Below are 15,254 nucleotides of genomic sequence, written 5' to 3'. Positions count from 1 at the left end.
TCCGATGTCGATCGGGCATTAGATATGATATTAAGCTACCTACATTTCTACTTAACATATTCATTTTTGAATTATAGCGACACACTTTTCTCAAAATTAGATTACAATTATCGTTTTTTCAAGCCATGACGTCACGAATAAAATTGGTACGTCATAATGGATTGATGGTAAATATAGCTCCTTTGACGAAATATCCGTACTATAACTGTTGCACCGACTATATTGAGTGTTCCAACCATCCCATATCGATATGCGTCTGCTAAATCGGATGGTAATTGTCCGTAGGCTCATACGACGTGTTTTTGAAAAGTATTTACACAATTACGGCATAATTTTACAACTTGAAAAAAAACACAACTTTATTAAAGGCCTTTGTTTAAAACGCTGCTTAAAACATGTTTTGTAAAACACCGTTTGTTTTAAATGCAACCCTAGCTTTGTTTTGATGGCGGCACCCTGCAGCGTGCAGTGCAAAGCAGAAATTAGATTAGAATTAGAATTAGAGCAAAGAAACATTCCACAAAATATCTTAAAATTTAAGTACAAACAACTAGAATTATCTAATTGTCCAAGTCTGAACAGGGGCACTAAATTCTTTTTCATTCTTTTGACTAATTTGCCCCACGGCCCCGCTACGACCCTTCTAAGTTGCACAATTGACACGCCGACAAAAAAAATGCGCCATTACTCTGACGCCTCAAGAGGGAGGAATTATTTTCGATGTTGCTTTGTCTGGGAACGACCGTTAATCCTGAAACCTTTCTGTACAGAAACGACATCACAAACTAATCCCGTATACGCATCAAATGTTTGCGCCCTTTTTCTGTCGAGCGGGGCGACAATTTCTCATCTCTTTACTGATTGGGCGTGACGTACGTGCTGCGAACAACTACGTGTCACTGATGCAGACCAGATTCCGCACGGGGCGAATCGCAGCGCCCATTACCAGTCTCATTTCCTAAAATTCACCCCTATTTCAATGTTTGCGCTTCGTGCTTTTGGGGGTTTGCGTAGGAATCATCGAATTTCAGGCAGGGCCGATGATCAAACAAAACCGGTATGCCTAGTGTCTGATTTCACCGGATAACACAGCCAACTTTGACATGAGCGCGGTAGCGTGTCCGAAGGTAAACTGCGTCGGCGCGGTAGCGACTGTAACGCGTTTAAGGGTGGCTTGTCAGGGGAATGAGCAAACACGCGGGAACGGAAGGATTTGAGAAACCGCAAAATATTTACGGTAAAATATCAATCATAAAAATTCACGACAAATGCGCTAGGAAAAAAGGCAAACGGTTTCGGTAGCTTTTACGCGACCACAAACGATATAAAGCCAGTTCTGCATCATGTTAAAGATTATTTGGTATTTTTCTACCATGCCTTTTTCATTCCCTCGATATCACGACATTCACAGATCTGTCATTACCACGAACTTGCGTGGCTTTAAACTACACATTTGGTATGTTTTGTACGTAGGTTTACAGCCTTCAACAGTGGGAAATAGGTATCGCAACTATAATTCGAGTTGATAAAATTTACTCTTAATAACAAGGCAAGAACAATTGATATCAGCAACCGTTTGTAGAAGGGGTGTTCAAAAATGACTATTTTCTCAAATTGTACTGGCTACTTGATAAAATTGTTAGGTTACCTATTTTAATCCTACACACTAAATTTGGTTCAATTCCAGCCAGTAGCCGCATTGCTACGGGAGAAGAAAGTTTCTATTTACTATAGAAACGATGTTCACCAGATTTGGTTCAATTCCAACCAGTGGAAGCGGAGAATTTTTGAACATCCCTATTATACATGCTTGCATAATGCATACGCATACCCGTATTGTTCTGTGGCGGTAGTTGACTAACAACAGATTCCGAGACGACCTATCGCGTATCTTAACGGCTACTGACGCTCGTCAACGTAACGGCAAACTTAAAGCGCAGTCTTCCGAGCTGATAGCAAATCAGTACAAGATTACTCACCGGCTTCCAGCCCCGCGTACTTGAAGTTGTTCCGCCTGCAAAACGCGATGCACGAGCCGACTGTCATGTACTTGTGGAGAATCACCTCCCCGTCCAAGGCGGACGGCGAGCCTCTGTCCGGGAAGCATCCCAGGTAACCGGGAACTGTGAAACAGGGCGATGCCGAAGCTTAGCTCCCTGGTCGGGCGAAACATACTTGCACAAATAGATAATTGTGATCGTGACGTTGGATTAATTTAAGCGAAATACGAAATACGTTTATATTCGGATCGAATTTCCGGTTTCCCTGAAAATGCTGCATGAGAGCTGTACAGTGCGAAACTAGCCAAGCTCGCTGTACATATTTTAGTTGGAGAATGAAATCTGGTTTTTGTGCATTTCTTTCTAATTGGAATTTGATTTAAATTCCAAGGTTTTGCGGATTCAGTACTTCTGATTCTAATATAACTTTTGGATATACAATTTTTTAATTCTAGTTTAATTTCGAAACACCGAGACTACTTTCCACTTTACAAAACAACAAGTGTAAATAGTAAGTAGCTTTACCAAACAAAACAGTCAAGCTAATTTAAAGTACACGTTTCTACCACGAGACAAATATTTTGAATAGTATATCCGTATTGGAATAGACCCAAATATTTTCGGCTGACACTCGTGAACTAGTACTACTAGTCGCTGACGATAACCCCTGCCGACTGTCAGCCGAAAATATATTTCAATGTCAATATTATATTCCATTATATACTGAAGTTCTGTACCTCCAAGAATCTCTACGCAAATATCTGCTAAATGCAGGACTGACTTAACACTGGGAAAGCGATAGCGTTACGTTAACATATAGAAAGCGTGTTTAGTTACCGTACCTTCGCATTCGGGAAGATGGCAATAGCCCCAAGCGCCTTCCGATCCCTGGCGTCCCTTGACTTTACACCACGGCAGAATATCGTTGTCTGGATTCCTGCAATAGCTGTGATTCCCGATGCCTTTTTCGCGCGCGCGCGGCTTCTTGCTTTCCGAAGACGTGTTCCATGTCAAGCATTTGGTGAGACGTTCTGAAATCAACATCGTCGCTTCGATAACCAAACGATAAAACTATCGTATTCCTAAGATCTCGATATCGTATAGCACCAAGAGACATTTCCTGGCATATTTTTCCTCAAAGCATTCAAAAGATACTCAAGTATTACGGAGTATATATCCAGAGGCGATCACTCACGGCAACACCCATCGTAACAATTCTAGGATCATTAACTGTAAATACTTTTTCTTCAAATTCAAGATTTTAAACTCCAATAAATTCGCTCCTGCCAGTTGTGATTGAGCCAGATTTGCCGAGAATCGTTTTAGTGGACAAATTGGCAATTCCATGGGGTGGGCAGCAAAATTAAAATTAACTTTTTAAAAATAAATTAAAAATTTTCCAAATCTGATAGCTTCACTTCTACTCGTTGGAATTGAGTCAAATTTGGTACCGGTACGGTACTCAACGTTTTTGTAGCCGACCTAACAATTTTAGCTAATAGCCGGAAATTTTTTGAGAAAAAAAGTTATTTTGGAACAACCCTAACCAGGGTATCCCTCTCTAGAAAGTTTTCACTTGAATAATTCATCATGTGGTCACTATCCCAAAAGCCTGTTTGGATTTTCAATCAACGCCGACTGTCGAAGTGTCGCACGTGACGAGACTATCATTAAGGCTACATCGTTAAGGCTATAACACTGCTGTATATCGCAACAGGAACGGTGTCGAGTACATTTGATACCCCATATCGCATCTTACGCGCGTGAATATTTATGAAGGATAATGATTTGTTTGGATTACGCTGGCGCATTGCGAGTATTCGCAGTTTAAATAGGGTTGTACTCACCTCCTGCCTCGGGAGGCAGTCCGATCGAGTCTTGCCTTCCGCGATAATCGCGTCCAGTGATGGTGTAGCATTCTGCAAAACAACACGACGCATTGAAACCACACGATTAAACATTCCAAATGAAATGCATGTGTGTGATAATACTTAACGAAGCCGGAAGCGTTCAACACACAAAAGTATGAATAGGATGTGTTAGGAACGAGCTACATTCAAAGTGGGACAATGGACATCCAGAAAATGTTATACTTTTCCAAATTACATTAAAATTAAATTGACTGAATCCGCAAAAACTTGCGACTCGAATTATACCTCCAAAGAAATGAAACAAAAAACAAGTTAACTTCGTATCATAAGCACGGGAATGGCAAATGTAGGTATACAGCAAGCTTGGGTAGTTTCGCGCTACACAGTTCACCCGTGGCGTTTTCATGAAAACCAAAATTAGAATTGAAAATAGATCGCAGAAACATATCCCGAACTTGATGCGATTGCGCGGTTGTGCCGCGCGCCCACAAGTTACCGACGAGAATTTACGAACATTTCGAGACTTGGCAGTTCAACGACCGAAATTCCCAGGCATATAATTCCCGCAAGCATAAACCCGTCGGACATCCCGCAGATCCGTCAACGCGCCGAAAGTTCGCCGTAAATTGAAGCCGCGCAGAACTGTTTCGGCCGAACTGCATCAAATACGCCGCCAGATATTTGTTCGCATCGTGCATTCATCATTGTCAATTTGTATTTACGACAACGTTGGATTTACGGCGCGCGGCATTGGCACAGAAACCCGCTAAATCGCGGTCTGTTTACTTTGATAACAAGAACATAATTTCATTTGACACGCGCCCAATAACAAAGCTGTAAATCGCGTCGGATAGTCAAATTCGGCTTTACGCGGGAATAGACGGGCAATTACGTCCGTAAATGAGATGGATTGTTTTATGGGTTATGAATAATTCAAGCAGTACCTCGCGACAAGTATGCTTTTACTCACGAGAAAGGCTGATTGGGGGTTCCAGGACCGCGAGCAGAATAAATTCATATTTTCGCAATCAGTACCGCGGTAGCTTTCGATTCATACCCGGTTCATCAAATTTAAAGCTCGGCAAGTCGGTCAAAAATTACCGTCAAATTTCCTTTGACCAAATGGAAAGTGTGACCTAGTCCAATTTCACGGAGCCGTGAGATTTGCTTGTGTCCACACCACACCATATAGGACACTATGATGCTACAGGACTGTATAGGGCCAAACTATAGCCAATCTCGCTGCACGGACATTTGCTAGTATCATGCTAATGAGAGTGACATTGTTGACATTGTTGACATTGGTTATACTATACACATTTCCATGGTGCCCGTAATCCAACATATATCGAGGTATTGTATCAAATCAAACGTGCTGACGTCACTAATAACTTCCGCGGCACCGCGACTTTGATATTAGCGTTATTATTTAGTCATAACAAAAGCTTGATGACTCGCTCATTGAAACCAAGTAAGGTCTCCCAGGTAGGAGAAGGTAATTACTATTTGATGTGTCGCCAGAGCAATTTCCATACGCCCGGCCAGATATTGCCTCTTTTTATTGACACAGTCGCGAGCAAACACGCATGAAAGGGCCGCCAGCTCGAAATTTTATGTCGGTGGTCAACACAATTACAGCAGTCTTTAGAGCCGGCACGTTATTAAACATAGCGCGGAGTTCGTGACACCGATTCCGAATTCGGAGCACTTATGCGTTGCTGCAAATCAAAAAAGTATGACCAATACCAGGTATTTAAGAAGGGATATACACAGACAATCCGTGATGTGTGAGATGCATGAGTTGAAAAATGTTCTTTCCAATTCTCTGCTAGTTGCTGACTCTTGCCCTGGACGAGTGTCAGCCCAAAACATTCAGGTCCATTCCAATATCAATATATCACGCAATGGTTGTGGTACACATTCTACACAAGATCACAAATTCAGCCAAGGCGGCGTTTTATATTCTTATCGAGGTCGTTATATCTTGCGTTCTGCATCGCGAATTCGTGTCAATTCGTGGCTTTGGCGCATGCGTGCAATTTGCGTGAGAGCTTGCTCGTATGGCTAATCATATATATTAACATCGGACGCCAATTCAAGTATACCTCTGCGTAGTCTGCCGAATTCTGTCAGTTCAAATTTGAATTGCCGATGAAACGCTTTCAGTCAATCTGACTATATACCATACCGCAAAGCCAATACGCCACACAAGCGAGGAATTAATGTGGTACCATATTGACTATTTCTCGGCGCGTTTTCCCGTGAGATTGGCACTCCTTTCTCGCTGTGTGATATTATATCGAAATGTTACTCCCCGGTGAGCGCATTAAACGAGTTAGGGTGGTCTTTCCCGGTCGATGGGTGGTTCGAAGTAATATGATCGTGCGACTTTGTATTTAGTAATATGTTCATATTGATATAAACCCTAGAATTTCCGGCTGGCACTCGTTAGGGGAAATTATCAGTATCTAGTACAGTATTCACAAGAACTTGGTACATCCAAACCAATATCCAACCGATAACACACTTTGAAATAAATATCGGTATCGGTCATTTTAAACAAAATATCGGCCATTTTCGTGACGACACAACATGGTATGATATAGCCGGAGTACTACAATTTGCGAGTGCTAGTAAGTTGATAGATTTCTTCTAGCTCACAAAAGTACTTGTCGTTATTCGTTGACAGCAAGTAGAGGTAGAATGTAGAAAGTCGTGTACAAGTGCAAGAAACTAATTTTAAGTAAGTAAAAATTTGTACTTGAGTAGAATTAGAAATTACCGAATTTCCGAGAAAAAATTCTACTTGTCTAATGAGATGCCGGCAGTCTAATACTATCAAGTTTGTGGAATGTTTCTTTGCTGTAATTCTAATCTAATTTGTGAAATGTTTCTTTGCTGTAATTCTAATCTAACTTGTGAAATGTTTCTTTGCTGTAATTCTAATCTAACTTGTGAAATGTTTCTTTGCTGTAATTCTAATCTAACTTGTGAAATGTTTCTTTGCTGTAATTCTAATCTAATTTGTGAAATGTTTCTTTGCTGTAATTCTAATCTAATTTGTGAAATGTTTCTTTGCTGTAATTCTAATCTAATTTGTGAAATGTTTCTTTGCTGTAATTCTAATCTAATTTGTGAAATGTTTCTTTGCTGTAATTCTAATCTAACTTGTGAAATGTTTCTTTGCTGTAATTCTAATCTAACTTGTGAAATGTTTCTTTGCTGTAATTCTAATCTAATTTGTGAAATGTTTCTTTGCTGTAATTCTAATCTAATTTGTGAAATGTTTCTTTGCTGTAATTCTAATCTAATTTGTGAAATGTTTCTTTGCTGTAATTCTAATCTAATTTGCGAAATGTTTCTCCCCCCCCCCCGATTTTAATTCTAATATAATTTCTGGTAATGCTGAAAATGCTGTAGGAGATACGACTGTACAGCACGCAATAAGTTTCCGCCATCAAAACAGCCGTGTTACAGACTTAATAATTTCAACTGTCACATTCCACTAATTAGTCGAAATGCCGATAATCTAATTCTAATCTAATGTCATAAGTTTATATTCTCTGATTTTAGTTCTAATCTAATTTCTGGCTTTCCTGAAAATGCTGCGGGAGAACTGTATAGTAGGTCTCTTCAAAAATGACTTTTTTTCTCAAATCGTACTGGCTACTTGATAAAATTGTTAGGTTACCTAATTCAAGCCTACACACAAAATTCGGTTCCATTCCAGCCAGTGACCGCTTTGCTACTGGAGAAGAAAGTTTCTATTTATCATCTAAAAATAAATAATAAAAAATTTGAAATTTTCTGTTTAATAAAATAGTATTTACGGTGAGCACAACTATAATAAATAAACAAAGAATCGGTCACCGTAAATACTATTTTATTCAAATCCAAATTTTTCGATGGCAATAACTCCGCTTCCACTGGTTGGAATTGAACCAAATTTGGTGAGGATCGTTTCCATAGACAGCCTAACACTTTCATGGGGTGAACAGAAAAATTTCAAATTTTCAATATTTATTTTTATATAATAAATAGAAACTTTCTTCTCCTGTAGCAAGGCGGTTACTGGCTGGAATTGAACCAAATTTTGTGTGTAGGCTTAAATTAGGTAACCTAACAATTTTATCAAGTAGCCAGTACGATTTGAGAAAAAAAGTCATTTTTGAAGAGCCCCACTGTATAGTACTGTATATAGTAATTAGTAAGTATGAAAAAGCTACTTGGGTGTATTTTCCATTTCGTACAGACGTCACTGGCATAGCAAATCCTTTCGGACATTCCCTTCGCAAACGATAGCCGGTGTTTTGCGACACATGTTTGAAGTTTTATTGCTCTCGGCCTTGTAGCGTGGCAATTACTCGAAATGAGGCTTGGAATCTGCCTTGTTACCGAGATATGTAAGTGCAACTGGTCATTTCGAAATACTTTGATGGCACCGCTTGATCACCGACTTCAAAGCATTGATACACAGGAATATTATGTAGCGAAATTCGGACATTGTATGTACCGTACTTTAGCAACATAACCGAATCGGGTTTAATCACAGGCGTATATCAAGCCAGTTGCTGACGATTACCCCTGACGAGTGTCAACCGAAAATATTCGGGTTTACATCAACACTTAAACAAAGGATTCCGCGAACTATAGCCACGTGATCTCCTGGGACCCGGGCATCCTCAAAGGAAACGGCCCTTAATCCGCCACAGCGCGCACAATGAATGTCAACCAGCGACGCTGGTACGAACGGCGAATAAATAAACAGGCCGGGAACAATCTCCCGCATTCGACCCGTCCTAGGACCCGTGTTTATTTGTTTTGTGCGTTCCTTCGTTTGGTCGCTTTGAAGACGCGTTCATTTCGTTATCGCGTTTTGCGAGGCCATTGAATGATAACGGCCGATGCCGTGCGCGAAACGTTCTTTTTATAATAGGGTCATATAAGATATGACTGCACTGCATCCACTGAGACGCCGCTATCAAAACACCGCCGTGTAATTGACAACTCAAACTAATTTGAGATAATCTAATTTTATTCTAATGTGAAACGTTTCTATTCTCTGATCTTAATTCTAATATATTTTGTGATAATATTGTTGATATACGATGATCTTTCCAATTCTCCAATAGTTGCTGACGATTGCCCCTGACGAGTGTCAGCCGAAAGTGTTCGGGATCATTTCAATATCAATATATTATTCAGTCGTATATTGAATTTCTCTATCACTAGGAAGCTCTTGAAATATCGAGCAAGTAAAAATTCAATCAGATCATAATCGCGCGGTCGTCTGCCTTCAGAAAATCGCCGCGCGGGGTCTGCTTTCAAGTCTCGCTTCCTCTCTGAGCGTCCTAGCTTGACTGATTTAATAAGAGACAAGATTCACGCCGGGAATTATCCGCAAATCTACAGCGAACAGTGCGTATAATCTAGTTTGGCCGCACAATATTTCACCGCTTGACCCCGCGGACTAGGTAACAGTCACCGCCCGTTATTCTACTCGGCCGAGCACAACCGAATTATTTTAAGCAGGAATACGGACTATCATTCTACGACCACACATGGCTGGATATTATGCGTGGAAAATACGCTGTTAGGCTTGCGCGCAGCGTGCGACCCTAATACACCGCTGATTCGTATTGACTCACACTATATTACTTTTGGCTACTTCCCAAGCTTAGCGGACCGATGTTTGACTCCAAATGACTCGATGTATAATGTGGACTTTATATTTCTCCAAACGAGCCCATGACTAACGCGTAATTCGGGCGGTGGGGTACTTTGTAGGCACGGTGTCTCTTTTCTACCTAGTCGAATATTTAAGAACAATTTGGGTTCGCGGGGGTGTTCCATATATCAATCACTGTCTCCACAATTTCAGCATCAGCAAATATCGATACAGTTGAATGGTATATTCATATTGTAATGAGCTCGAATCTTTTCGGCTGACACTCGTCAGGGGTAATCGGCAGCAACTGGTAGATAATTCAAAAGAACATTGTGTATCAACAATCGTACAATTCTCTAACCAGCTCAGTAACTGTTGAATTCTCGAAAGTTCTACCTAATTGTAATTGTTCGATCATCCATCCGAGGGTGTAATTGCCTTTAATAACCCGAAATTTACGCTGTTACGAGACTAATGATACACCATAAACATCCTCGAATCTGAAAAGAATTCGCGCAAATTTTGTGATACTTAGCAAGCGCTCAAAGGAGAATGTGTGAGAAACTTTTTCAAATTTTTGCGGTTACTAGCTAAAATTCTTAGGTTGGATAAAAAAAGTTGCACACCAAAAGTTTGAAAATTTTGAATTTATCATAGAAAATGAAAATGAAAAAATTGAAATTTCACTGGTTAATCCATGAAATTGTCAAGTTGTCTACAAAAACGTTGCACAACAAATTTGACTTGATTCCAGACCTTAAAGTGAAGTTATTCGAGTTTTTCATTCATAATTCTTCGATTACCCACAGCCACAGTAAAAGTTTTTTTTTTTCAAATACAACATTTTCAACTTAAAAAACTTCGCTTCTACCGGTTGAAATTGAGCCAGATTTGGTGTGCAGCGTTTTTTTTTTAGCCAACCTAACAATTTTAGCTAATAGCCGCAAAAAATTGGTAAAAATATAATTTTGAACAACCCTAGTGTGGATACCAGTCTAATCCATTGCTCCTCCGCACTCTTAATGGAGAGTGCATTTCTACGTTCCACCCGTGTACCACCCCTGACATACAGGTGTGAATACGCACCCATTGTATACGAAACTAGAACATACCTCAAAAATATACCGCGGTATAAATCGAGTACAAGATTTGCAGCACGTAGGATTTACGACCGCGATATAATGCTGAGTTAGGTTCTTTGGGTGTGAATACACAATTTTTCGCTAAGAGTGCATTACGTTATATAAATCCACAACGGCAGATCAATTGAAATTATGCTCAATCAATACCCTTATAGGCAACGCGTACGCCAACACAATCGCAACGGAAATCACCATGCCAACTTAAACTTGAGATATGTACAGCTTTCATGCATCCGACATCGCCGTTTAGTAATCAAACAAGGTATTGGTACAATCTAATAGATCATAACATTCGATTATCGTGGGAAAGCGATATCGCGCATGCTCGAAACGACATTTCAATAAAGTTGTTGTTGACACAGATGTACGAAATCAAACCATCCCGCTAGAAGGCCCATCACCGAATCAAAATTCATCAAACCAACGCCGTGAAGGCGTATACTGATTCCCTACGCGTATTGGGTACGAATCTCTATAACAGCTGAGAATGAAAGACAAAAAAAAACAATACATCAGGTTCAGGTACCATGTCTTGGAAACGACTCCATCAAACCCCAAACTGACGTCAGATCTATAGCAGAGTCACCATATTTTTGAAATCTGTACAGAAGACACTTTTTCAAAATTTCCAAACTTGCGATACCGGATGAAACTCCTGAAAAACGGTATCAGTTGGCTGACTAAAAAAAGGTCAACTTTCCGGCTCAGCTCCCGAAATAGCCGCCGGAGCGCTACTTCAGTGCTGGTTTACTGTATCTCAGGCGGATTTTGCACTTTATTCAACTTAAATTCTCAACAAAAAGGGCAAAATCTCAAAAAAGAGGACACGCGGGCGTCCTCCGAGGACACTTTCAAAAAAGTCGAAAAAGAGGACTAATCCTCCCAAAAGAGGACGTATGGTTAGCCTAATATACAGTGACTATCCTATCTTATTCATATTCATATTCATATCTATGCGTAGCTATAATCTATAATTTTAATTCTAGTATGATTTGCAAAAACTGTAGCTATAATATTAATTCTAGTCTAATTTGGAAACAAATTTAGCTATAATTCTAAGTTTAGTCCAATTTGAAAAAAACTGTAGCTATAATTGTAATGCCAATCTAATTTGGAAAAATTTGTAGCTATAATTTCAATTCTAGTCTAATTTAAAAGAAAAAAACTGTGTAGCTCTCCAGCTCTACCATATACAACACCAAGTCAGCTGACCAGGCGTCAGACATTTGAAATTAATCATTCCATCCCAATGGAAAGATCACTATTAAGGCGTCTTGATTAATACGCGTTCGACTTAACCCTTGGCCACTCGAACGTGATGTCACGGGACGTCATAAAAATATTTACATTCAAAGACAATTCGGTCACGTTTCATCAGGTAAAAGGTCCCATAGTCACTGCCGAATTACTGCCAGCGAGGAGATGCGAGTCCAAATTACTCTCAAACGGTTTAACTTGATACGGGCAATTATTTACTGGATTCCCAATCTCGCGGGCCGTTGATATAGGACGGATGAAGTGTTTACATGCCCTCACGCTAACATCAAATGGGAATAAACTGCTTGTATGATGACGCATTATCCCTTAGGGCAGTGTTCGGTGGATGATGACATGTGAAAGCTGCCATATCGTCCAAACAAAGTTAACTTGACGAGAAGTCACGGACAGCAGAACCCAGCATTCAGATGTATAAGTTTCTATCAAACCCTGACGTAATGATGAAATCGAATACGTTACGCCAGTGGTTCCGAACCTTTACGAACGCGGCGGGCCCTTACGCTAATCGACAAGCGTTTGAGCCCAAAATCTTTGCATATTGCACATGTGGTCGATTTTTGCATAACTATGGACTACTGTTTGGACCACACAATGCCTTACCTATATATCAATATTTTGCGTTGTTAACTTCCAGTGAATGAACAGTAGGGCTCTTCAAAAATGACTTTTTTTTCTCAAATCGTACTGGCTACCTGATAAAATTGTTAGGTTACCTAATTTAAGCCTACACCCAAAATTTGGTTCGATTCCAGCCAGTAACCGCTTTGCTACAGGAGAAGAAAGTTTCTATTTATTATATAAAAATAAATAATAAAAAATTTGAAAATTTTCTGTTCACCCCATGAAAGCGTTAGGCTGTCTATAGAAACGATGCTCACCAAATTTGGTTCAATTCCAACCAGTAACCGCTTTGCTACAGGAGAAGAAAGTTTCTATTTATTATATAAAAATAAACAATAAAAAATTTGAAAATTTTCTGTTCACCCCATGAAAGCGTTAGGCTGTCTATAGAAACGATGCTCACCAAATTTGGTTCAATTCCAACCAGTGGAAGCGGATTTATTGTTTATTTATTATAGTTGTGCTCACCGTAAATACTATCTTATTCAGATCCAAATTTTTCGACGGTAATAACTCCACTTCCACTGGTTGAAATTGAACCAAATTTGGTGAGTATCGTTTCTATAGACAGCCTAACACTTTCATGGGGTGAACAGAAAATTTTCAAATTTTTTATTGTTTATTTTTATATAATAAATAGAAACTTTCTTCTCCTGTAGCAAAGCGGTTACTGGCTGGAATTGAACCAAATTTTGGGTGTAGGCTTAAATTAGATAACCTAACAATTTTATCAAGTAGCCAGTACCATTTGAGAAAAAAAGTCATTTTTGAAGAGCCGTAATGAACAGCGCATGAGCTGATACTACTAAATTGTTTTTTCGAGGTACAGAACTTCAATATACAATTGAATAGTATATTGATATTGAAATAAAACCCGGATATTATTTTCGGCTGACACTCGTCAGGGGTAATCGTCAGAAACTAGTAAATATTTGGAAAGAACATTCTATGTCAATAATCGTATATCAAAATATTACTACGTGAAAACAGCGACAAACGCATTTTCGCCAGACTGATTAAGACACGGAGTCCAGCGTCGTGCGGTAGCCGCGGGTCGCGCGTGAGTCAAAATACGAATGAAGACAAATCGCGAATAAGACTATTTACACGGCCCGTGTTCTTTCTTGCGGCTGACCCTGTTCCTTGTGGACATTTCTCGGTCTGACTAAACACGGAAAGCGGGCAGAATCCAGGAAACCAACGACGGGCACTAAAATCGCCTGTAAACGCGACAGCGTTTCGAAATTTACAAGCGACAAGTTGTTTGTAACCACCCGACGGGATGTCGTAAATCAGTCGAAGATGGATTTCAAGAATATTAAATAGGTTACAAATGAATAATACATTCATATTGAAATGAACCCGAATATTTTCGGCTGACACTAGTCAGTGGTAATCGTCGGCGATTAGCAGAGAATTGGAAAGAACATTGTATACCAACAATCGCATCAAACCAACAATCGCATCAATGTTCTAATTGCCATTTCCAATTGATATGATTATTGTTGCAATTCAACTCTAATCTTAATTCTCATGTAATTTGTGATTTGTTTTTTTATTCTAATTATATTTCTATAATCAAATTTGGAAAAAAAACTGTGTAGCTATGATTCTAATTATCATTTCATTTGGAAAAAAACTTTGTAGCTGTAATTTTAATTCTAATCGAATTTGCAAAACTCAAAATTTTCTAGTTGACCAATTAAGGTTGAAAACCACTGTTCTGCACGACTTTTTGACGAGCATATCACAACTGAAAGTCAAAACAAGGGATATCTAGGAGATTTAGATATCCCTGGTCAAAACACTAAGGAGTTGCGACACCTCGACACCTACCTGCCCAGTTGGCACCAGACTTGGACAACTAGATAATTCTAGTTGTCTAATTTCACTAAATTAGAGCGAAATGCCAGTAATCTAATTCTAATCTAATTTGGGAAAGCTGAAAATTTTCTAGTTGTCCAAGTATATGCTTGGACAACTTGATAATTCTAGTTGTCTAATTTCGCTAAATTAGATCGAAATGCCAGTAATCTAATTCTAATCTAATTTGGAAAAGATGGAAATTTTCTAGTTGTCCAAGTCTGGTTGGCACAAGAGCTTCAAAGCTCGCAAGAAACATAGCGGCTGTTTAAACGCGCGTCGGCTTGTTATATTACTATCTACCAATGGAATGTAAGTACCGGCCAAATATGTATTTCCGCGAACCTCCCACCAGTTATTTTCGATTTGATATTTCCGCGAAAAGCGCATAATTGCGGGTCTACGCGGCCCGATTTATTCGGCTCATAATGATAATGATATATTCCGCGCGTTCATTAGAAAACGATAGAGGTTCAATACAAGAGGAATTACGAACAGTAGAAAGCCTATTCTCGAAACGCAATTAGCATTTTCGGAGGCGATTACTGAGCAGCAGCGTATAGGCTACGTGGTCACGACGAGGGTTAAATGGACATAATAATTCTTCACTACTTCTTAATAGACTTGCACAATTAGAAAATTATAGCTTGAATTACAGCTACATTTTTTAAAAATTAGACTAGAATTAGAATTATATCTACAGTTTTTTTGAAATTCGATTTGAATTAGAATTACCGAATTTCCGAAAGGTAGGACAATGAATGAAGTTCAGTACCTTACCTAACAATCCACAGTTCATTCTCATCAACAA

The 15,254-nt window shown here is 39.4% G+C and overlaps 1 protein-coding gene across 1 annotated transcript in view; it reads right to left on the bottom strand.

Annotated features, from left to right (window-relative positions):
* LOC145437702 (uncharacterized) overlaps positions 1 to 15,254 on the bottom strand; it is a 42,781-nt gene that overhangs the window by 17,016 nt on the left and 10,511 nt on the right. The window contains exons 2-4 of the mRNA XM_080314984.1: positions 3,848 to 3,919; positions 2,843 to 3,031; positions 1,980 to 2,123 (exon numbers count right to left, since the gene is read on the bottom strand). Of these exons, the coding sequence (XP_080171110.1) occupies positions 1,980 to 2,123; positions 2,843 to 3,031; positions 3,848 to 3,919 (405 nt within the window). The remainder of the gene's footprint in view (positions 1 to 1,979; positions 2,124 to 2,842; positions 3,032 to 3,847; positions 3,920 to 15,254) is intronic.

The sequence above is a fragment of the Botryllus schlosseri genome, chromosome 4 (assembly GCF_051294905.1).
Source record: "Botryllus schlosseri isolate E-star chromosome 4, Bs_hap1, whole genome shotgun sequence".
Lineage (NCBI taxonomy): Eukaryota > Metazoa > Chordata > Ascidiacea > Stolidobranchia > Styelidae > Botryllus > Botryllus schlosseri.
Note: the sequence above shows the minus strand (reverse complement) of the source record. Positions and strands in the feature narration are given on the sequence as shown.